This window comes from Eretmochelys imbricata, chromosome 1, assembly GCF_965152235.1.
Source record: "Eretmochelys imbricata isolate rEreImb1 chromosome 1, rEreImb1.hap1, whole genome shotgun sequence".
NCBI lineage: Eukaryota > Metazoa > Chordata > Testudines > Cheloniidae > Eretmochelys > Eretmochelys imbricata.
Window position 1 is genome coordinate 345,315,378 of NC_135572.1, and position 23,666 is coordinate 345,339,043.

The window sequence follows — 23,666 nt, forward strand, 5'->3', positions numbered from 1 at the left end:
CTCAAAGACTTGGGCTTCCCATTTCTGCCAAGATTTAGATACACATTTCTGAGTATTAAGGAGACACAGAGACTTTGACGAAATCTGGCTAATTTTAGCTCAAGAAAAAGATAGGAGAGATTGCTACATGCAGCCACACATGTCATTTAATGAGGTAATCAGGTAGCATTGTTAGGAGAATCCTAAAAGTGATTTGCAAATATTGGGCATGATCCAGCTTCCACTCAAGTCAATGGGAGTCTTTCCACTGCTGACTTCACTGGGATTTGGAAAGGGTCCAATTAAGTCTCAGATCCCATGTGAAGTAGAGAGCAGATACATACAGCTCACTTCACCCATCACTCCCAGGTGGGAGGCAGTAGGTATTTAATAACACACAGCAACATCATATCATTTAAGTTAGGAAGTGAAAAAACACAAGATCCAGGGATATGTCATCAGAATGTAATTACCCACGATAGCATTTGGCCAGGACACAGTGGTTAAAAGTGCCCAGGGATCTTTAACGACCCTAAGTGCTCAGGACTTAAATTTACCCCTCCTTTGAAAGAGGGCAGCACAGCATCCCCAGCCTCACAATGCGGTATTGTTGTGGTACAGATTCTGAGGTAAGAACATCACATACCAACTCACCAACACCACCTCAAGGATAGGAAGGTGTTTTCCATCCAAGCACTGACTGCTTACCTTGGATGGCCAGGCAGGCTCCCTGCCAAATGTGGTGTGGCTCAGAGCAGTTTATTCCTGTTTGGTTAATTTAGTGAACCCAAAGGAATGCTGGTCTCTTTAAAGGTAACTTCAGGCACACTTATAAGTAGTCAGGAAGTGAATTCTGCCAAAGAGCCAAGGGCTGCAAGGAAATTAAGCAGTTTCTCTTACACTGAGGCTGCATAGGCTGCCGAAGAAACACCTCCATAGTAAAACCCATCCTGACAGAGCCGCTCCTTCAAGCTGGGATTTTTGCAAGCTATCCTTTTTGGAGCACGGCCACTGGAGAAGCTAGACTGCAAATCTGCCCGCTTCGAGCTGAGCCTCTTGTACTGGGATTGTACGTGGTACTGGCAATATTCACAGTCATTCTGAAGGAAAGAAATAAGGGAGCTCTGTAATTGAAGACTAACTGGAGATTGATAGATAACATTTCCCCTGAGAAAAACAACAATATCTTTTTGTAACTAAGCTGTGCTCATACAAACATGATGAGTCACCAGCAAGTATTGAGCTTGACCAACACACACACAGGCCTCTACCACTGTGGGTTGAAGGCTGTTATAATGCAGGGACCAGTCACTAGAGGGAGACAAGATCCCACACACTAATGTCTTACATATTCCCTCTTAGAATAGCTTATTCTCAAAGTCTGCAGGTCCAAGGTTTCACCTCACCGACATCTGGGTCATCAGTATGTATGTGGCCATGGCTCATGACCTTCAGTTACACGGCCTCTTTACAAGCATAGACATGGAAGAAAAGCAACACTAAAAATGAGAAGTTTCCTACAGCCAGTTAAAAAAGTTTACAGACACGTTTCAATATAAACCCAAGAGAGAATAGAGATTAAAATCAGTGATTGTCCTAGTTTGTCTGTTGGGAGAGATCAATACTGTGAACAGCACCCTCCACTCATGGTGTTCATTAACTTTCCATCACAATTGAAATAACGTCATTCTCTATGTAGTTCTATGTACAGGGTTTCTAGTAGCAATACCTTCCAGATCAGGCATGTTGTGCTTGTTAGCCAAGAACCAGTCACCTCCTCCAGCCAGGTTAGCTGCCAGGAAATGTCCTCCCCAAGGCTCATTACTGCCGGCTCTAGATGTTTATTGATGCAGTTGAGGTTTAGGATACTGCACATCCACGTCACCATGTGCTGACATATAAGCACGTTCCAATGTTGTTGCAAATGTCTTATACAATTACCGTCCTCCTCCATCTCCAAATGCTTCTACCCCACTTCCAATCCTCCCCCATTTTGCTGGTATCCTTCAAGGTTCTGTACTAAGCCTGTACTCTTTTCCTTTTACACCTACCTGTGGGTGCTCGGCTCTGCTCTTATTGGGATGATTCCCCTCTCTGCTCATCCCCACATCTGTCTGAACTCTCAGCCTGGATGAACTACCACCAACTCAGACGCCAGTGGAAACTAGAATATTCCCCACACCCAAACCCTCCATTCTTCACAACTCTATACTCTCGATACATGGTCTTGACATCAGAGCTGTGAGCATGTACTGAGTCTTAGTCACAAGGGAACAGTTTTCAAGATGCATTTGCTTGTGTATATATCTGGGTAGAACTGAACCCAAAGATTATCAGAGGGGCTCCACTCTCATAGGGTCCCTTGCAGAGATGGCAAAGCTCACATCTTAACATAGCATATGGTGACCAAAGGATATTTAGATTAGATTAAGATCTCATTTCCTCCTTCTTGACCTTCCCACTTTTAATGGAGTGGCCTGCCCCTAAAGGCCGCAGGCCTGGAGCAGGCAAGTATCATACCATTAGCCCTGACTGCCACACCGACGATGGGGTGTGGGGTTTAGTTAGTAGAACCAGCTGGGTTAAGAGCAGGTGAGACGAACACCTGTCAGGGATGGTCTAGATAATACTTAGTTCTGCCATGAGTGCACGGGACTGGACTAGATGATCTCTTGAGCTCTCTTCCAGTCTTACCATTCTATAATTCTCCTATAAAGAGCAGCAGGAAGCTGCCAGCAAGGGGGGATGCTCAGGGAGAGAGAGACTGCAGAGTCTTTGGACATAAGATGCTTCAGCAGAGGCCTGAGACAGCAGGGAGTGGCTGCAGGGAGTAAGTAGACTCCAGCAGGAAACCCTGAGTTTTTGAGTAAAAGACTAGAGGCGGGGAAGGCCTGGGAGACCCCAAGTAGGGAGACAAGGAGTCAAGATTTGATGGGGATTTGAGAAATTTTATTTTGAATATTCTGTTAATAAATCCTGCCCCAGGGAGATGCGTTTCTGGACTTGAGAAGAGTTTTAGCAATTTGACTGAGAGAGCCTTAAAAAAATGGGGAAACCGAGGCAGGCCACCTGTAGAGCACCAACAGCCCACAAGGGGGCATGCAGGTGAAGGCCTGCCCATTGACACAACTAATGACACACACATTAGTTATAAATTACGACCCAATAGTAATGCACAGAATCAGAGCACTGGCTCAAAGGCACCAGCCAGATTTTCCTTCATCAGTGACCCATAAAAGCAACAACAGATACATACCAGGTTAACAATCTGTGTACATGGGTCACCATTCTTCTTCCTAGCTTTGCAGGTTCCCAAGTCCAGAGCTTCACCCAAAAGTAATATCTTTTGGGGGTGATCAACAGACAAACACATCTAAAAAGAAACAGCACAAAGAGTAAACCCAAAGCTCAATAAACAGACTTCTGGAGAGGGGCTGGATGGGTCACAGGATGGTAATGAAACAGAGCCCTTGATCTCCAGGTCATTGGTTCAGTTCCTGTCTAGGTTGGTAGTGACCAAATGTAATTTACCACAGGACAGCAAATTGATGGATTATGAGCCAGTGGATGGTCTCAGTCCAAATTTCTAGTGAACATGTGTTCGCAGGACAAAAGCCACCATCAAGTGGCCCGGCTGCTGGAAGTCTCCACAGAGAAGCCAAAGACTGAACAGGCATGGAGACCAAATACCTGCTCAGCCCTGAACACGGTCATCCTTGGAACAGAGCTTAGCTATATTGGTATGACTAGGCTGCATTGCTATGGACCATGCTGTATGCATTCTGTGGATAGACAGACGGCTTCATATGTCATTACTGGAAGTTAGCACCTTTTACAGTTCACTTTAATTGAAAGATTTATACCAGGCTAGCCCACTGTACACAAGGGCTCAGGCTAGCTCACTGTCCACCGCAGTTCAAGGCACCGCCTGTACCAGAAGGGGTGTTGGCCTTCCTCAGAAGCGGATTGGCAGTCATTGTGACAAGGGGTCAAATACTGCTATATGCCCATAAATCAGGTACAGGGAGAATTACTGAAAAACAGTGGCTCTAACGGAAAAGAGAAGGTAAAAACTCCTAGCCTTCTGGAAAAGGAAAGAAAAGAAAGGGGAAAAACGAGAGAGCAGATCGAGGGACGTGATCGTTCCCCTCTATTCGACATTGGTGAGGCCTCATCTGGAGTACTGTGTCCAGTTTTGGGCCCCACACTACAAGAAGGATGTGGATAAATTGGAGAGAGTCCAGCGAAGGGCAACAAAAATGATTAGGGGTCTGGAACACATGACTTATGAGGAGAGGCTGAGGGAGCTGGGATTGTTTAGTCTGCAGAAGAGAAGAATGAGGGGGGATTTGATAGCTGCTTTCAACTACCTGAAAGGGGGTTCCAAAGAGGATGGCTCTAGACTGTTCTCAATGGTAGCAGATGACAGAACAAGGAGTAATGGTCTCAAGTTGCAGTGGGGGAGGTTTAGATTGGATATTAGGAAAAACTTTTTCACTATGAGGGTGGTGAAACACTGGAATGCGTTACCTAGGGAGGTGGTAGAATCTCCTTCCTTAGAGGTTTTTAAGGTCAGGCTTAACAAAGCCCTGGCTGGGATGATTTAACTGGGAATTGGTCCTGCTTCGAGCAGGGGGTTGGACTAGATGACCTTCTGGGGTCCCTTCCAACCCTGATATTCTATGATTCTAAGAGACCCTCTCGACATATAATCTGTTTATTGTCAAGTGAGGAAAAGGAAATCCCAGCTTTATATGCTCAGGGTTCCAGGGAAACAAGACAAGGAGCTTTGGTAGGGCTGGAGGTATTTTATAGAATGCATTGCAGGGTGGGATATGAATTTCCAAGCACTTTTCCTTCTGAGGGCACTCTGAATTACAACATCAGTTGGGCAAAGTGTTTTGAAACATTTCCCAGTGACAGCCCAATAAAATTATGAGTCCAAGAGAATAAAAACACTCTTACCTCATCCGAGCCCTCTTTAGGTTTCATGGGATTAGCATTGAGCAGCCCAATGACCATGCCTTGGTCTGTCTTCCAGTGTTCTTTGTGGACATCACCGAACAAAAACAACGAGACACAGCTGTTCAGATCACGCAGGTCATTCAGCCGCCAGATACTGAAAGTTTTGCCCTGGAACAGACATTGGTTTTCCCTTTAAGATCTTAATCAGAAAACCACTGATATTGCCCAGGCATACAGCAATCTGCACGAAACTTGTTACTATTTTGCCTTTGTTCTCTATATTTAGTATAGGCTAGGGAATACTATGACAACATTATTTACTTACAAAGGTAATTGTTAAACATGTAATTCTGACCGCTGTTCTTGCTCCTGTTACCAATACTTAATAGCTATAGAGCACTTCACACAGACTCTTATTAATCCGTAATATCCCGTACAGTATAAGTTGACCCCATTTTACAGATGATGAAATTGAGGCAGAGTTTTACCTAAGACTACCTAGCTGGATCTAGAACACAGACCTTGTGTTCAGCTCCGTGTCGTCTGCTGACAAAATACTAGCTTGTAGAATGATCACAAGTGAACTGGTAGAAGCCCCATGATTTGGCATTTTTAGAACAAGATTGAACAAAGCCCTAGTAAGTCTATGATAAGTAGGCTTGGAAGGATTGAATTTTAATTGGTGAATGTCAACAAACATCTATTTCACCTTACACACAAACCAACAAAAAATATTTCCAATAATGATAACCGAAATTTACAAATACGCAAAGAAAGAAAAATTCTGCTTGGGAACTTATTAGAGTTTGATTTTCAGCTACGTACTCTGTATATTTTGACATGGGATGTTGACAATTTGTTTTTTAACACTTATAACCCTTTAACTTTTTGAATCTCAACATCTATTGTCATTAGTTATTGCTTGTCCCCTCCATAATTTCCTGCAACTGTGAAAATTTAAATGGATAAATATAGGAAAAAAAATGCTTAAAAATAAATATTGATATCTCTCAAAATTATAAATAATAACAATTGAATTCTGCCAAGCCTTCATTGGAAGGGAAAATGACTGAGTGACCTAACAGAACTTTTCTATCTTGTGATTTCATGAGCTAGACATCAGCTCACCTTTTGGGACTGCAGGACCACGTGATTGAAATTTGGAGGATAAAGAATAAAAATGAAGTTTGGAGGTTTTATTTTTTTTGGTGCTATTTAATATTGTGACTTCTGCTTTCATAGAGGTAGCTGCTCTTCTGGGGGCCAAAACTAGTGAATTTAGCAATTCATAACAATATAAGTCATAATAAAGATGAAATAATCCTACAGAATGCATGTACCACAACAGAATGAGCAGATTTATACATCATTCTGTAGGTGACAATCTTATGCCATGCATCCAGGTTCTCATATGAGAGCTGACACTAGCAGCATTGAATTAACCTAGACTACCGAGAATATTCAAACGTAATATAGTAGCTTGTTTTAATTAAAACAAGAATGTGGAGTTGGCTGACAAAATGTGCAAAATCTAATTAGCCTGTCAGTGAAAATACCCTCATTTAATTGAGAATAGAACAAAACTGCTTACGTTATTTGAGCTCTGAGGGGTGATTTTCTTTATTATGACTCCAAATGTTACCCAGTCTGTTTCCTCCAGATTCCCCCCAGCCAGCTTGCCTTGCAGTTGAGACAGTCTGATCAGCTTCCGTCCAGCCATTTTCCTGTCTATTTCCACTGATGACACACGGGGTTTTCTACATGAAGAAACAGAGCTTATAGAGACCACTAACATTAGCACCAATACATGGAGATGACCAATAGCTTTTACATTCATGAAATTACAGCAAGAGACCTATTAGACTGTCTAGCCCATCCCCAACCACCATCATTGCAGGACTGTTCTTGGGAGTACAGTATGTAGTGCTCTGTTCTTAAAGAGCCCACCATCCCCCCGGTAGATCACTCCACAGTCTAATAGGAGTCAATGAAAAGTATGTTCTGCACCTGATTTCATCCCATTCCTCCTAGCTGTACAATCTTAGAAAACCTGAAACAATTCCTGTCAGTTACTGGTGTTAAACATACAAATATTTGAAGGCTGCTGATGTAATTAGTTGTGTCCAAGTACCAACACAACAAGTTAAACTTGTATCTGTGGTTAATTCTATTCATTTCAGCAAGGACTGAACAATATTGCTGCCCAAGCATGAGTGCGGGTTTGAAATTCACCGCTCTTTCCAATGAGGAAAGCCATTTCAAGTAACAAGAGACCTTTTGTGGTCACAACAAGCATTGGGAATATGGGTCAACTCCTGAGGGCCCCCTCCTGCTCACATTGAAGTCCATAGCAAGACACCCATTCATTTTGATTGAAGCAGGAGCAGGCTCCATCATGTCTCCCTTGCCTCCACACCATCTCTGAACATATTGTGACAGAAGCAGTTCTAAGCACACTGTCTAATAAAATTACTACATTGTTAGAAATGGACGCTAGGTGAAAACAGCATGGTTAGCATCTGTAGAAGAGGACAAAAAATGGTAAATAAGCCAGCAGAGATGTTGCTAATTACTGAACTACCTACCAGTGCTGCTGCTAGATTATTAACATTCCACCCTGATCAGAGAATATTCATTCTGGGATGGGAAAGCTATTTATAAAATACTGCCAACCAGAAATTTCACCCTGGTCTGACAGCCCGAGATCCCCATTCACAATACATTTGACAAAGGAAGAACCTTTGGGACAGTCCATTAGAAGGATCACATCTCTCCTGTTATTTAAAAATGTTCCCTTGACATCCAGAACAGCTTTGGGTCACTGACCTTAATCTGAGTCCAGAGAAGGTTTCCACAGAGACTGGCTGATCAGTCACACTGGAACTCCCTTGCACTTGAGGAGTCCGGTCTCTGGTGGCCATTTTGGGCCTGTTCCCAGGAGTAGATCTGAGTGGTTGAAATGATGAACTTGATATTGGCCTTGGAGGAGGACTCTTATTCTCTGTAAATAAGAAGGAAAATCTGCATAACGAATGAAAAACAATATTCTCAGTTATAAAATTCAGCAATTTAAAAACTTAACAAGAGACACCAACCTAGACCATATTACCCACAGTAGCGATGGAGAAAAACTTATTCTGCTAGTCAGCTGTGCCTCCTAAGTACAGGATTGTTCCCTGTAGTGGAATCTCAAGGACTAACTCCTGCTCACTTGTAAATGACTCAAGTGACGCAGTTTCCTTTAAGAGACGAAGCCAGTGCCTCAGATCTACAGCGTAACTTTCATATTCTCAGACGAGAGCTAATATTTACCAGACAGCAGCATAGCGCTAAGGCAGCTTAACTGCACCAGAACCTAGTTACTAAGACCTATACCTGATGGTGAATGTTTTGGTTTCTGGGCTCCCTGTTTGGTTATTGATAAAGGGCCGTTGAGCTGAGCAGAGAAACATGGTGACTCCTGGAGTTTCGGAGTTTTCCTTTCTTTGAAGGGAATACAGGGCGATTTACCTGGTCAACAAAAACAAAGAATATTAATGAGACCTCATTGGCTGGACACAAACTCTAATAATTGCTCCAACTAAACACATCCTTGTATAAATTAAATACAGGACTCAACGTGGAAACCTTTCCATATAGCTGCCAGCTCCTGAAGCCTGCATTTGAAATGTAACAGCTGGGTAGAAACCAGCCATTCATCCTCCAGTGACTCAAGACAGCAGGTACAAATGAACCATTAGTCTGTATTAAGCTGGAGCACTGGCAACACACACTTTGCTAGCCCTAAATATGACCCTCTTCCCTTTTATCCCTACCACATTCACCACACAGGTGTATCACTCACAGTAACACCACAAAGCAATGTGATCTGTATATTATGTGAAATGTACCACGTACCAACAATGGGCTCCAATGTAGCGGCTTCCATCAGAGGACCTCAAAGAGCTTTATGCACGTGAGTCAGTACAACACCCTCCAGAGCATCATCCCCATTTTACAGATGGGGAAACTGAGGGTCAGTGATTTAGTGACTTGCCCAAGGTGACACAAGAAATTTGTAGCAGCAAAGAACAGAACCCAGGCCTGTGTTCTCTCAACCAGGCTGCCCCCTTCTACTAGTTGACAGCTTTTGCCTAGTTGCCTAGACACCTAGTTTTCTGCAAGACTTGACTATAAATACAAGTTTGGATGTGGAGACATGAGAAATGTGTTTAATTAACCTAGTTACCAAGGGTTTTTTTCTGAGGGCCTGAGCTGGATGGCTGCCCAATTGCAGTCATTTGTAACTGCTCCTGTAACTTCTTCATCTGCTCTTGCAATTTCCTCAGCTCATCTAGGAGAGAAAAGAAATAATGAAGCTAGCAGGAAACCACGTGGATTAAGATTTACAAGATTACTGGAAGCTTAGTGGCTTTACTAAATCATGGGAATTTAGAAGTGATTCTAAGGGGAGAGAGAAAAAGGACTGACGCCATGATAAAAAGAAAGCTCAAGTTCTGTAAGGCTCACAGGGAGCACAGACTTTCCCAGCAGCCCCACTGGAGCTGAATTTTTCTTTAACAAAGGTATTTCTTCATACAATCAACACTACTTAGGTGATGCTATGCCATGTGCATTAATATTTCCTCTCAATACAAGCAATGAAGTGAGAGCACTCAGTACCAGCTTCAAAAGTACCAGGACTGGACCGTACAGCTGCGATTGGCAACAGGTGTGTGTCTCCATGGCTCAACTTAGCATAGTAACAATAGCATTGATACTACCCCTTTAAGTTACTCTGATGCTCATTTTTATATTAAGACTTTAACCAATGCAATCAGATTCAGCCCCAAAGATCAATAAACACACAAGAAGCAGTTCTGATGAACTGCCTGTTGTTGAAGTTTAAGTGTGTGATTATTTTTTTTGTACTGGTGAAAGGTGCCAGCGTGACAGCCCTAGAGGGTGAAGAACTCTTTGTCCATAGAACGGGCTCATTCAGTCCTTGGTCTCTCTATTGACAAAGGTGGCATTTGGGATGGTAAATTTTGCCATGTGGACATTTAAAACTGGACTAACCCCAATATACTTACTTAACCCAGGCCACTCAAGAGTCTTCATGAGCGCTTTCAACCACTTCCCAACAGGGTTGGAGTTGAACTGGAGACTTGAGAGGAAGAGCTCTATATCCCTAACCAATCCCGTGAGCCCTCTGGTACACCCCAATCAGCTCTCTAGTGATCCCCGCAGCTTGTAAAGAGACTATATATATTTGAAGGTCATGAGCTTGAAGGGCATGACAAATCAGACAAAAATTGCTGTTTAGCAAACCTTGCAAATCTTGATTGTTTTTCTCCTTCTCCTGATTGAGAGCTGGAGAACAGGGTATTTCCTGTACAGTTTCTTCCTCTTCTTCTGTCAGGTCATCCACATCTCCAAACAACGCAGATGCATTTTCCTTCTGCTCACTGGCTTCACTCTCCTCAGCATCAACCTCCTCGGTGTAGGATGCATCATCCTCTGCGTCAAACAGCTCATCATACTCATCTGGTTCTCCAGCCTCATCTGAGTGAGCTGTGGTCTCTTCAGGAGTATTCTCATCCTCAGCTACCTCATTCTCTTCTAACAGGGAAGCCAACAGCTCCAAGTCTTCATCACCTGCAACAAACCAATCAAACCAAGAGTCACCACAGCCCAATTAAAGGAAAACTGCAATGTAATATGTGCCCAAGATATTGCAATCACATCTAATTACAAAGAAAAGTCGATCGCTAATTAGATGTAATCAGAGCACTGGTTTTTTTATAAAACCATAAGTTAGCCCCAAGCAAATCTGCTGTTGGAAAAAGGAAGACAACAATGGAATACAGAATAGCTTCCAATCTCTTCGTCTAATGTAAAACAATGTGTCTGAGACACTATTTCTTTAAAATTCGCTATGTATAAAAAAAATTACATGGGAAACAACAAAGCAAGGAGCGGAAATTGTCAGCTATGTTGATCAAGAAAGGTACATTGGAGCTGCAGGCAGAAACACAGTGAATGACAGGAGATTTCTACAGCTTGTTAGGTATGCTCTATATTATTTTAGTTCTAGATTAATTTTTGGTTTATTGCCCAGGCTTCCAAACTGTGGTCCATCAATGGCCCGCAGAAAGCTGGCAGGCCCCAATTTGCTAGCATTTCCTTGTTGGCAGCCTCATTACAAAGAAGAGCCTGGAGGTCTGAAAAAGTAGAAACAGGAGCTGTCCAAAAGGATCAGAGCCACTAGTGGGGGTGGAACTGCCAGTCATCAGCAGGAAATATCAATGGGATCAAAGAAGAAGGGGAGCATATCCAGGAGAGCATGGGGACCAAGCAGCTGGGCAGCATATCTGGGGAAGAAGGGGATCAAGCACCAAGGAAATATGTGCAGGGCCAGAAGGGACCAGGCAGTAAAGAAACATGAGTAGAGAGAGAGGAACGAAACAGACTGAGGGGAGATGAAATTCAAAGGAAAGAACAATCGCGTGATTTAGCCTTTGATGCTGAAGATTGTTGGATCATATTAAAGAAGTTCTGTGTTAAAATCACAAATGAGTTTGATTCCCCATAGTTTAAATTCCAGGGTATTACTAATTAAGAGGTCTCTTGGTTTTTGGTACTGTTTCTCTGCCTCTATGTGTGAAACTTGCAAGCTGCTAATTGTGTTAGTACATTCTAAGACAGTCTGTTCTCAAAGCAATTCTTTGTAACAACAACTACTCACACAGAGAGAGACTCAAAGCAATACTCTGTAACAACAGAAACAGCACCCAGAGACTCCCCACCCTTTTGTTGTATTCATCTCGCTTTGTTAACAATTGTGATTAAAATAGAGATAGAGGATGTATGTGAATGGATGCTTGGTGTGGATAATAACTGAATGATCAGGGAGGTGCCAGCCTAAGAATCCAGCGTCCATTGGCTGAAGATGGCGTCAAGTGGAAATAACCAGAGGACCCCCGGAGGGCAGACTGGAATCCACCCAACAGCCTCAAGAATGGGAGAATCAAAGAACAAGCCGGCAGCACGGAGTCATCAGGAATGTGCTATCTGCTGATTGATTCAGCAACAGCATGATGAAGCAATTCCCATAGACTGGCATAGGAAGAAATTCCTATAAAAATGGACTCTAGAAAGTGAGAACTTTGGGGTCTGATTCTGCAAACCAACTTCCAGGAGCATCAGATGAGCATCTGACAAGGCCCTGCTCCCTCCTCATGTCCAGGCCACCTGGCAAGTGGCTTGGCATGAGCAACTCCAAGGCTGGTAACTATGATAACAACCTTGCAGAACCTCTGTGTGTGTGTGTGTGTGTGTGTATGAATGAATGTGTGAATAAATATGAGATTGAATGGAATGTTATAGCTATAACTAACTGCTTACTATGATTCTTTCTGTATTCACAATAAATGTGGCATTTTGCCTTTTCCCCTTTAGTAAGATCCTGCTGGTTTTTATTTTATTGATATAACAAGATGTGCCAAAGCAGCCCAATTGAAGAGGATTTTGATGGAGGCATTTTGTATAGATTGGTAGGGGATTTCGGATACTTCTACACTACAGACCTTATAGCGGCACAGCTGTACTGTTGGAGCTGTGCCACTATAAGGTCTCCTGTGTAGCTGCTCTATGCTGGCGGGAGAGAGCTCTCCGGCCGGCATAATTAAACCACCCCCGACGAGCGGCAGTTGCTATGTTGGCGGGAGAGTGTCTCCCGCCAACATAGTGCTGTCCACACTGGCACTTTTGTTGGTGAAACTTTTGTCATTCAGGGGTGTGTTTTTTCTACACCCGACCGACAAAAGTTTTAACAATAAAAGTGCTAGGGTAGACATAGCCTTAGTCTCTGGACCTCAAAGGCATCTGCTAATAAACGATTACTGTGATTTAATTTTACACTAGTTAAATGCAGTTTACAACCATGAACTCATTAACTCTGAACTCATTAAGTACACTCATTTATTGGCCCTAGATGTAAAAGGAAAGCGGGGGGAAGGAAAACTGCATTTCTCACCATCCATGATTTCAACAGGACTTCTTCAGCAGAGTCCCCAAAGGAAGAATCTCAGCTGTTAGGGAGAGAAAAGCAGCAATCTTGTTAACTTGCATGACAAATAAAACAAGGATTCAATGCATAAACTGGGGACACAAATCCAAAGATTTCTTAATGTGTTTAACTATTTAGAACTGCAATGGTTGCTGTCTTGGCCACTTCCTTACTTCACCAACCCCCTATGCACAGATGATAATAATCCTCTCAAAGCTTCCAACTGAAATAGTTTACACTTCTATACCACTACATAGCAAATTAATGGCAGAGCAGGGATGAGAATCCAGTCCCATGATTTAACCATTAGACAACACAGGCTCCCTCAACATGGTGAGCTTATCTCCTCTACTTTGCATGTACATATGATTTCTTAGTCCATAAGCTATCATTGGTTTCTTATTGTAGGGACACTGAATTACAGGCTCACATTTATACCAAAGTAACTCAGAAGTAACTTACAAACCATGCCCACCTCCCTTTAGCAAGTGTTTCTTCCCCAGTTCCTCTATTTACTATGCTTACTTTTTGTGTCTCATCTTATGTGAACTCTAATTTTTGGTTTAAGATCTCTATAATGTTGCATTTCATTTTTCTGCATTTAGATTCTGATCCTGCAGTGAGCTACATGCAGGCCCAAGGTCAACAACTGAAGTCAATTGGGCTCCATGCTGAGCTCTTTGCAGCATCAGAACATTAGGTTCCTTATTTAAAAAACAAACCACCCAAACATGTTAATAGATTCATAGATTTTTAAAGCCTGAAGGGACCAATGGCTCTCCTATTTGGACCTCCTGTGTAACACAACCCATAGAGTTTCATCCACTTACTCCTGTATTGAACCAAATAACTTGTGTTTTATTATAGAGTATCTTCCAGAAAGGCATCCAGTGTTGATTTGAAAGCTTCAAGAGATGGAGAATCCACCACTTCCTTTGATAGTTTGTTCTAATGGTTAATCACTCTCACTCTTATAAATCTGTGTTTTATTTCTAGGTTTCTTGTGCTTCTTTCAACACACAGTCATTAAAATAGATGGACCCGTTTTTATTTCAGTATATGATTATTTCAGTATATGAGTATTTCAGTATATTTCAGGATGATGATCCAAACATATGGACACTTCCCTAGAAATCTGGAGCACCAGACTTTGATATTATTAATTAGACAGGAAACAAGTGGTGGTGCGTGGGAAGAACTCGGTTTCTCCTATTGCTTATTATAGGTTACTGGACAAGCAGATTTCTTCAAAGACATTGAACATTGCTTTAGAGATCATCAAACAATAATCTGGAAAGTTTATTTAATGGGGGAAACATCATTTGGTCAGCACCGAAGAGTCAAGTGGATAAACGAAATTGGGTGCAGCACCCAAAAGTGTGCCAGGAGCATTACTGAGAAAAACAGATATGGCCCCATACCCCAAAGAGTTTAACTCCTGAAGTCAGAAAATAAGATACAAGGGACAGCAAAAATAGAGTGGGTGATGGCAGAACAAGAACTACTAATATCAAGTAGCACAGTTTCTTATACACACACAGAGATCTATGGTTATGTAGCGCTTCAGTGTAGACACTACCTATGTTCGCCGGTGTAGGTACTCCATCCACCTCCCTGAGGGGGGTCGACGGAAAAATTCTTCTGTTGACCTAGTGTTGTCTACACCAGGGGTTAGGTTGGTATATGTACATCTCTCAGGGGGGTGGAATTTTCACACCCCTGAAAGACATAGCTAAACCCATGTAAGCTCCTAGTGTAAACCACCCCTAAGAAATGTTTGCTGTAAACTCTAAAGCTGCTTGAGAAGTTTCAGCCAAAGTGATGTTTAAGGCTGCAAGTTTGTCAAGGAAGTCACGGATTCCGTGACTTTCCATGACTTCTGCAGCGGCCGGTGCACCTTGCTCAGGGGCAGCTCAGGCAGCCCCTGCCTACACCAGATGCACTGGCCCCTGCTGGGGCAGTCTCGGGTCACTGTGCTGCACCCCATCCCCGTGTGGCAGGGAGCAGGGGGTTGGGGCACCGGACAGGGTGAGGCAGGCTGTGGGCGGTGCTTACCCAGGGGGCTGTTCGGAAGTGGCGACATCCCCCCCGCTCAGCTCTGCGGGCTGCCTCCACCCAGAGCACTGGCTTCACAGCTCCCATTGGCCAGGAACCACCGCCAACGGGAGCTGCGGGGGAGGTGTCTGCAGGCAAAGGCAGCCCGCAGAGCTGCCTCGCCACGCCTCCGCCTAGCAGCTGAGCGAGGGGGATGTCACCACTTCTGGGAAGCCCACCAGGTAAGCACCGCCCAGAGCCCGCCTCACCCCATCTAGTGCCTCAACCTCCTGTCCCCTCCCACATCCAAACAATGCTGAGGTCCATCCTGGCACACAGCCACACGCAGCAAGGCAAAGGGAGCTGGAGCCATAACATTTTAATCATCACCCCATGGAAAAGGGAGTACATCAGGAGATCGGGTGCAGCGTGGGGCTCCCCGGTTACCCTGCAGGGTGTGTGGGGAGCAGTCAGGGAGGAGCTGGTTTCATTTCTGACCCACTCCCCGTCTCTTTGAATCACCTGCGAGATGCTTCACAGCCGTGACCGGCCTCATGAGCATCCAGACAGAGACACCTCCCAGAACTATCCATGACTCTTCCCCCCGCCCCTTCCCTTCCCTGGGCGCCGCCAGAGCCATCCCCGCACCCCGACTCCACATCCCCCAGCACCGAACCTGCCCCCCACTGGACTCCCCCTCCCGCCCCCAGGGATCCCCAGCCCCCTTCTCCCACCCAGGCAATCCACAGCCCGGATCTCCTCTCCTCCTGGAGTCCCCCCCGACCCGATCCTTGCCCCCGCGGGACTCCTCCCTCAGCGACCCTCCTGAGATGACAAGGGGATCCCTCCCCGCCGAGACCCCCGATCCTTCCCCGCCTGGGACCCCTGCCCCCGAATCCCCCTCCCCGAGCACAGACCTCGTGTCCCCCTCTCGCCCCTCGGAGACCCCTGCCCAGGAATCCACAACCCCGATCGCCGGGACTCCCGCAGATCCCCGACCCCTCTTCCTCCTCCTCTAACGGCCCCCGATCTCCTGCTCCGGGCAGGCCCCGCACTTACCGCGCCCAGCTCCGCTCCCCTCAGCCGGGTCACCCGCCAAAATTCTAACTAGACTCCGCCCCCTCGCCTCTCGGGTCACACGCAGGCGCAACTGCCTCCCCGGTCAGGGGACAGACGCTGGAGTGCTGCGCATGCGTACAGCATCTCTGGCCCGCAGAACGGCGAGCCGTGGGAACTGCGCCATCTTTATTAAGGGCGGCGCAGTCCTGTGTATGGTAGAGTAGTGTTGTGAAGCCAGTGGTGCCATCTTGCTTAGGGGCAGGCATGCATCATGTTCGAGGGCTGCCTCTTTGGGACTAATGTTTGTTAAATGCCTGCCTTGAGCTCCTCGTTCTTCCGCCTGCAAGCCTTGGCGCAACCTCGCTGGGCAAAAACCACTAAAGCACTGGCCGCTGACCAAGCACCATAATGATGATGTCATGGGAAACTGCCTGCCGATGTCACAGAAAGCAGGGTGATGACATCAGACCAATAGGTCACCCGACAGACTGCTGCACGTCACCAAGTGCAGCAGTGGTGCTACACGAAAGGGCTGCCATATTGCCACACTCTTACCCCACTACAATGGGACATCCCGCATGTATGTCAAACCCATTCCCAGTGGAATGCCTCAGCATCCCAAGACATCACCATGCCCCAAGGGGCAGCTGCATGGCCCTCTAGCACACCAACCTCTGTGCCCCAAGAGAAAACTGCTGGACACCCCAGTATGATGCCCCCTGCTCCTGGGGAGCTGGCTGGCACCTGGCCTAAACCACTCCCCTGCATCCACACAGGCCACCATTCCCCAACTCCGCACAATTTTTGGAACCCAGACCAGCTCAGCTGCCAGCCAGCCAGGAGCAGTTTGCTCTGCTTCAGATTGTAATTCCAAGGGAGAGAATTACAGTCTGCCTATTTAAAGTAGCACCTAGGGATTATTGTAATTGAAAAGAAATCTCATTTATAATTTGCTTGCATTGTGAATTTGCCAAAAAAAAAAATGTGTGCAGTCTGTTTCAACATTTCCCATGTATAGTCAGGTATGATCCTGCAAACACACATATGAATAGTGCCACTGAATGTGTGTAAGCCTTTGAAGAGGACAGAAATAATCAATCGTTAGCTGCAAGGGAAAAGTGTCATACTATGGCTATTTCTACCAAGATGCTCACCAATGACTTTGTCTGCTCAATCTGCTCACGAGCACGCGTGTCACGCTTTGGACTTCAGAGTCACTCCAGAATCCACAAAAAGAGATAGCATGAAAACGTCATCGTTGAACCAACGGATTACACACACACACAAAACAGAATTGTCAGACACATAGATGAACATAATTTGTTGGGGAAGAGTCCACATGGTTTTTGTAAAGGGAAATCATGCCTCACCAATCTACTAGAATTCTTTGAGGGGGGTCAGTATGCATGTGGACAAGCAGGACCCAGTGGATATAGTGTATTTAGATATTTAGAAAGCCTTTGACAAGGACCCTCACCAAAAGTTCTTAAGCATAGTAAGCTGTCATGGGATAAGAGGGAAGGTCCTCTCATGGATCAGTAATTGGTTAAAATATAGAAAACAAAGGGTTGGAAAAAAATATGAGTTTTCAGAATGGAGAGAGGTAAATAGACCCAGGGCTCTGTACTGAGACCAGTACTATTCAATATATTCATAAATGATCTGGAAAAGGGGGTAAACAGTGAAGTGGCAAAATTTGCAGATGATACAAAACTACTCAGGATAGTTAAGTCCAAAGCAGATTGCAAATTGCTACAAAGGGATCTCACAGAACTGGATGACTGGGCAACAAAATGGCAGATTAAATTCAGTGTTGATGAATGCAAAGTAATGCACATACCAAAACATAATCCCAACTATACATACAAAACGATGGGGTCTAAATTAGCTGTTGCCACTCAAGAAAGAGATCTTGGAGTCATTGTGGATAGTTCTCTGAAAACATCCACTCAATGTGCAGCGCAGTCAAAAAAGCAAACAGAATGTTGGAAATCATTAAGAAAGGAATAGATAAGAAGACAGAAAATATCATATTGCCTCTATATAAATCCACACCCACATCTTGAATACTGCATGCAGATGTGGTAACCCCATCTCAAAAAAGATATATTGGAACTGAAAAAGGTTCAGAAAAGGGCAACAAAAATGATTAAACATATTGTAACTCTTCTGCCCGTCAGAGTTGGCAGCAACAAGGGCTGGGTTCAGTATCTAGGGGTTCCGTTTCAATAACACAATGCAAAACCGGCTCAAGCCCCAACCCAGTGACCTGGGACAATTACATACCACCCCCCTGGGCATCTTTAAGAGGCAATACTTCCCCGCTCGCAAGCACAGAGTCTGAGTGTAGCAAAAGCCTTTTAATAAAGGAGGGAAACAATGTGGCATTATGTTGGAGAAATACCACAAACAGGATTCATAACACCAACCATGAGCAAAAGACCCACCCCCAAGTAAGTTTGGCAGTGTCCTTTTTCCCTCAGGGTCTTAAGTCCAGCAACCCAATAGTCACCCCCTCCCCCCCCCCCCAGTTTCTGTCCTAGGTCAGTGCAGCCCCCCAGAGTCCAGAAGTTCATCTGCAGAATTTACCTCCCAGCCTGGGTGGAAGTGGAGGGAGGTATGTGGGGTCATCTTACATGCTCCACTGCTGGGTCGATGGCCAAGTGCCACGCCTCTCCATGGGGTCCTGCTGTCTGCTCACCAACTTGTCTTCAGGCCCCCCCACCCCCTACTTAACACAGCTCTCAGTAATCTCAACTCTTAGTAACTTCAGCTCTTTAGTGATTTCAGCTCTCAGTGACTCTTAACTGGTAGTAGGGGAGCCTCAGTGCTAGTCCAAAATAGGTCTAATGCTTAGACCAAGGTAACAGTGATTTCAGCTCTGCAGCATGTAACAAGACTCCTAATGGAGCCAAAATTAGCTCTGTTATTACACAGTGGAGGGGTCAAAATAGCGTTTAAAGCCCTCAGAATAAGAATAGGCCCACACTACCAGGTACACATACCTATCCCCAGCCTCTCTCCATTCACTGGGTTTTGGAACCCATGTCCCTTGCCCAGCGAGTGCTACATAGTTGAGGGCGAGTCCCTCCATCATAAAATGCCAAGTACAGTTCTACTGTCCTTGATTCACATAACCAGGATAACAACACTTTATTACTCCTGCCCCAATAACAGAGAGACTGGGGATCCCACAGCAGCCAAAGTGACCATTTGGGCAAGCAGTCCATCATGCTAGACAGGGTGGGTGTGCCCAGGCAAACGAGATCAGCCCCTGAAGTCCTTTTCCACATCTCACCACCAGATGTCAGGGTAGAGCCATTCTGATTCTACTTACAATATGGAACAGCTTCTGTATGAGTAGAGATTAATAAGATTGGGACTTTTATCTTGGAAAAAGAGACGACTAATGGGGGATATGATAGAGGTCTATAAAATCATGACTGGTGTGGAGAAAGTAAATAAGGAAGTATTATTTATTCCTTCTCATAACACAAGAACTAAGGGTCACCAAATGAAATTAATAGCCAGCAAGTTTAAAACAAACAAAAGGAAGCATTTCTTCACACAATGCACAGTCAACCTGTGGAACTCTTTGCCAGAGGATGTTGTGAAGGCCAAGACTATAACAGGGATCAAAAAAGAACTAGATAAATTCATGGAGGATAGGTCCATCAATGGCTATTATCCAGGATGGGCAGGGATGACATTCCTAGCCTCTGTTTGCCAGAAGCTGGGAATGGGCAACAGGGGATGCATCACTTGATGATTACCTGTTCTGTTCATTCCCTCTGGAGCACCTGCATTGGCCACTGTCGGAAGACAAGATACTGGGCTGGATGGACCTTTGGTCTGAACCAGTATGGCCATTCTTATGTTCTAGGGACAGGAGTCTCGAGAATGCACCCCAACATCTCCCTTTATCATGACTTTGAGTTAGCTGCTAATCCAATCACTCTGTGTAATTCAAGTGTTGCAGTGCAGTTTAGCCTGTCACTTTAGCTAAACTAGCTCAAGCAGGGAGTAACTCAAATATAGAAACTTGGGGTAACTGTTTCAGAGAAAAAAGAAAAGGAGTACTTGTGGCACCTTAGAGACTAACCAATTTATTTGAGCATAAGCTTTCGTGAGCTACAGCTCACTTCATCGGATGCATACTGTGGAAAGTGTAGAAGATCTTTTTATATACACAAAGCATGAAAAAATACCTCCCCCCACCCCACTCTCCTGCTGGTAATAGCTTATCTAAAGTGATCACTCTCCTTACAATATGTATGATAATCAAGTTGGGCCATTTCCAGCACAAATCCAGGTTCTCTCGTCTCCCCCCTCCCCCCCAAACCACACACAAACCCACTCTCCTATTGGTAATAGCTTATCTAAAGTGACCACTCTCCTTACAATGTGTATGATAATCAAGTTGGGCCATTTCCAGCACAAATCCAGGGTTTTTACCAACAGGAGAGTGGGTTTGTGTGTGTTTGGGGGCGGGGGGGGGGGAGGGGGAGAAGAGAAAACCTGGATTTGTGCTGGAAATGGCCCAACTTGGTTATCATACACATTGTAAGGAGAGTGATCACTTTAGATAAGCTATTATCAGCAGGAGAGTGGGGTGGGGGAGGTATTTTTTCATGCTTTGTGTTTATAAAAAGATCTTCTACACTTTCCACAGTATGCATCCGATGAAGTGAGCTGTAGCTCACGAAAGCTTATGCTCAAATAAATTGGTTAGTCTCTAAGGTGCCACAAGGACTCCTTTTCTTTTTGCGAATACAGACTAACACGGCTGCGACTCTGAATCCTGTCATTGTTTCAGAGAAGAGCAAAACACAGCTAACAGAGAGTGTAGCTGTAGACTCTACTTGAAGATAACGGGACTTGGTGACTGGTGCAATTTGTCCATCTCTGAGTTGGTTGTTGAACTATTTGTTTGCAACATAGTTAAGCTGAGCTAATCGCCAATGAACACATAGCTAGGTACCTACCAGCCTAGCCACTACCTCTTTGAAAGATAGATCTTGATGGAAAAACCCTTTCCATCAACGTAGGAAGCATCTACACCAGGGTCTCAAAGTCCCGGCCCGCAGGCCATCTGTGTTACACTAATAAAATAATACCAATAGGATCCTATAAGAGGGATAAGGCAAAATGCTGCATTTATTGTAAATACAACAGAAAATCAGCAAATGCAATCACTATAACTATTCACTCATACAAACATTCACACAGGTTCTGCAGAGTTGTTATAGTTTCCAGCCTAAGGGTTGCTCATGCCATGTCACTGGCCAGGTGGCCCGGACACGAGGGTGGAGCCAAGTTGTGGTCAGATACGCATCTGATGCTCCTGGAGGGTGGTCGCAGAACCAGACTCAAAGAACCCAATCCCTTGGTTCTGTCTTTATAGGTCTTTGGCCCAGTACAAGTCTATGGAGGTTGCTTCATCATGCTGATGTTACACTTGAGATGACCATTAATCAGTTCAATCATCAGATGGTACATTCATGACAGTTCCATGATGGCTGGGTGTTATCTTCAGTTCTTCTGTCCTTCCTTGATGCGCTCGGGTGGATTCCGGTTTGCCCTCAGGGGGTCATTCGGTTATCTCCACTCTGCATTCTCTTCAGCCCATCGATATTGGAGTTATAATTCTTAGGTTTAGGTTGGCACCATCAACTAACCAATCAATTACCTGTTTCAAACACTCACTCCCATACACTCATCATTCTTCTATTTCAAATGTAATTTCATGACTTTTAGGGTGTAACAAATTCAATCCAATTCCCTTTCCATCTCTTGTTATACAAAAATCTACATAGACATGATAAAGCACCTCAGGGGTGAGAGCGTGTTGCTTCAAAGAGCAGCATTGTTTTCTCGAAGTTCTTATCACTCCTTGGTACAGACTCTCTGTCTTGTAACGGCCATTCTTATCACTTTCTAACACAAACTTTAACTCAGTCCCCCGTAGCAGCCTGAGATAATTAGCGCTTTGGCCTTGCAATTCTTACAGAGGTAAGCTCAAAACGGGAATACAGTTTGTGCAGGGACAGAATGAGAAAGAAAGAAAGAAAAGAAAAGAAAAGAAAAGAAAGAAAGAAAGAATCCTTATAACATATATATCAAACGGCCTACCACTACTTCTTATATATAAATGCAGGGGTGATCCAACATCTGTGGCCCTAGAACCTCCCCGCTGCGGCCTGCGGATGAGACACGCAGGCAGACACGCTGCCAGCAATGTCTGCTGCAGGCGCCGCCCCCCGCCCCCATTGGCTGGGGGAGAGGGACAGAGATACCATCGTTAGTTGCTGGGCAGAGTCAGCCATGGAGGCAGCACCACGTTTTTCCCCACAATGAACATAAACAAGTCAAAATACCGAACACAACTATCTGACGCCCACCTTGCTGCAATCCTGAAGGTTTCAACTGCTCAGTCACTGAGGCCAAACATCAACAAACTGACAGAACTGAAGCGTTGCCAGGTGTCTGGCAAACACTAAAAACTCTCTGGCAGGCTGTAGCCAGACAGCCAGCCCCCCCCCCAACCCCCTCAGACCAGCATTGCTGGAAACACAGGAGGAAGCCGGAACAGGGCACTTAACATATATTCCAGCACAGCCTTTGAAGCTGTGAAAAGCACAGGTGTGCTGCTACAATGTGCCTCTGGGAACAGATACAACGATTAAGCTCACAGCAGGCAGAGGCCCTGTGACAGACATGGCTCTTAGCCCCTACTAAATAGCGTGATGCACACACACCAACATCCTAGGTAGGAAAATATTTACCCTGATAAAAGAAATGTCCAGTAGTCGAAACTTATTGTTTCTCTCCCTTGCAAGTGTAAACTACTCTTGCGAAAGCTGGCGTCACCCCGACTGACCAGCCTCAATTTGGCATAAGAAAGGAGAAAGAGAATAAAGGAGTACAGAGGTATAAGTAGGGGACCTACAGCACCATGATTTTTGAGTGCTTTTCACTATCTATCTGCTGGTCAGATAAGTGATAGCCTCCCAAGGCTTCTGCAGCTAAGAGGGTCCCTAAGCCTTGTCCCTTATTCATCTTTCCGCGGAATTGAGTGACCGATCCTGGCTTGGCACCGCTGGAATCGAGAGATGCAAGGAGGGTAAGAAGCACCCACACCTGATCTCCTATCTTTAGTGTACACATATTTTGAAATAGAGCTCTATACTTTGTTTTCTTTTTTTGGGATTGTGGCTTCAGTTTTGTAACTTGTTTGTGTGTGTAACATCTCCACATTTAAATAAGTAGGCACTAGCAATTTTGTAACCACATGATTAGAATCTAGCTTAATAAAATTTTGGTAACCATTTATGCATAAGCCTGACTTGTTTTCTCTGGTTTACTGTAAAGCAGCCAACACAATTAAAGAACCTCAGCCGTTTTGGCTCTAAAGCCTGGCCATTAGGTGAGAGTACTAAGAGCCTAGTGTTGAGTTGTGCCGCCTCCACGGGGCAAACTCTTGGGGCACCTGTCAGTCAATCCTTGGCTGCCCGCTGCGAAGGAGCTCTGAGCTCTAGCAGTTAAAGTCACGGGCGTGGAGAGACTCTTAGTGCTGCCA

The 23,666-nt window shown here is 44.8% G+C and overlaps 1 protein-coding gene across 1 annotated transcript in view; it reads right to left on the reverse strand.

Moving 5' to 3' along the window:
• Positions 1–13,017, reverse strand: part of MCM10 (minichromosome maintenance 10 replication initiation factor) — a 30,902-nt gene extending 17,885 nt beyond the window's left edge. Inside the window, exons 1-9 of the mRNA XM_077836489.1 lie at positions 12,962–13,017; positions 10,255–10,581; positions 9,173–9,277; positions 8,320–8,454; positions 7,771–7,945; positions 6,536–6,701; positions 4,945–5,112; positions 3,236–3,352; positions 880–1,079 (exon numbers count right to left, since the gene is read on the reverse strand). Coding sequence (XP_077692615.1) covers positions 880–1,079; positions 3,236–3,352; positions 4,945–5,112; positions 6,536–6,701; positions 7,771–7,945; positions 8,320–8,454; positions 9,173–9,277; positions 10,255–10,581; positions 12,962–12,968 — 1,400 coding nt within the window. The 5' untranslated portion in view covers positions 12,969–13,017. The remainder of the gene's footprint in view (positions 1–879; positions 1,080–3,235; positions 3,353–4,944; positions 5,113–6,535; positions 6,702–7,770; positions 7,946–8,319; positions 8,455–9,172; positions 9,278–10,254; positions 10,582–12,961) is intronic.
• Positions 13,018–23,666: the final 10,649 nt, after the last annotated feature.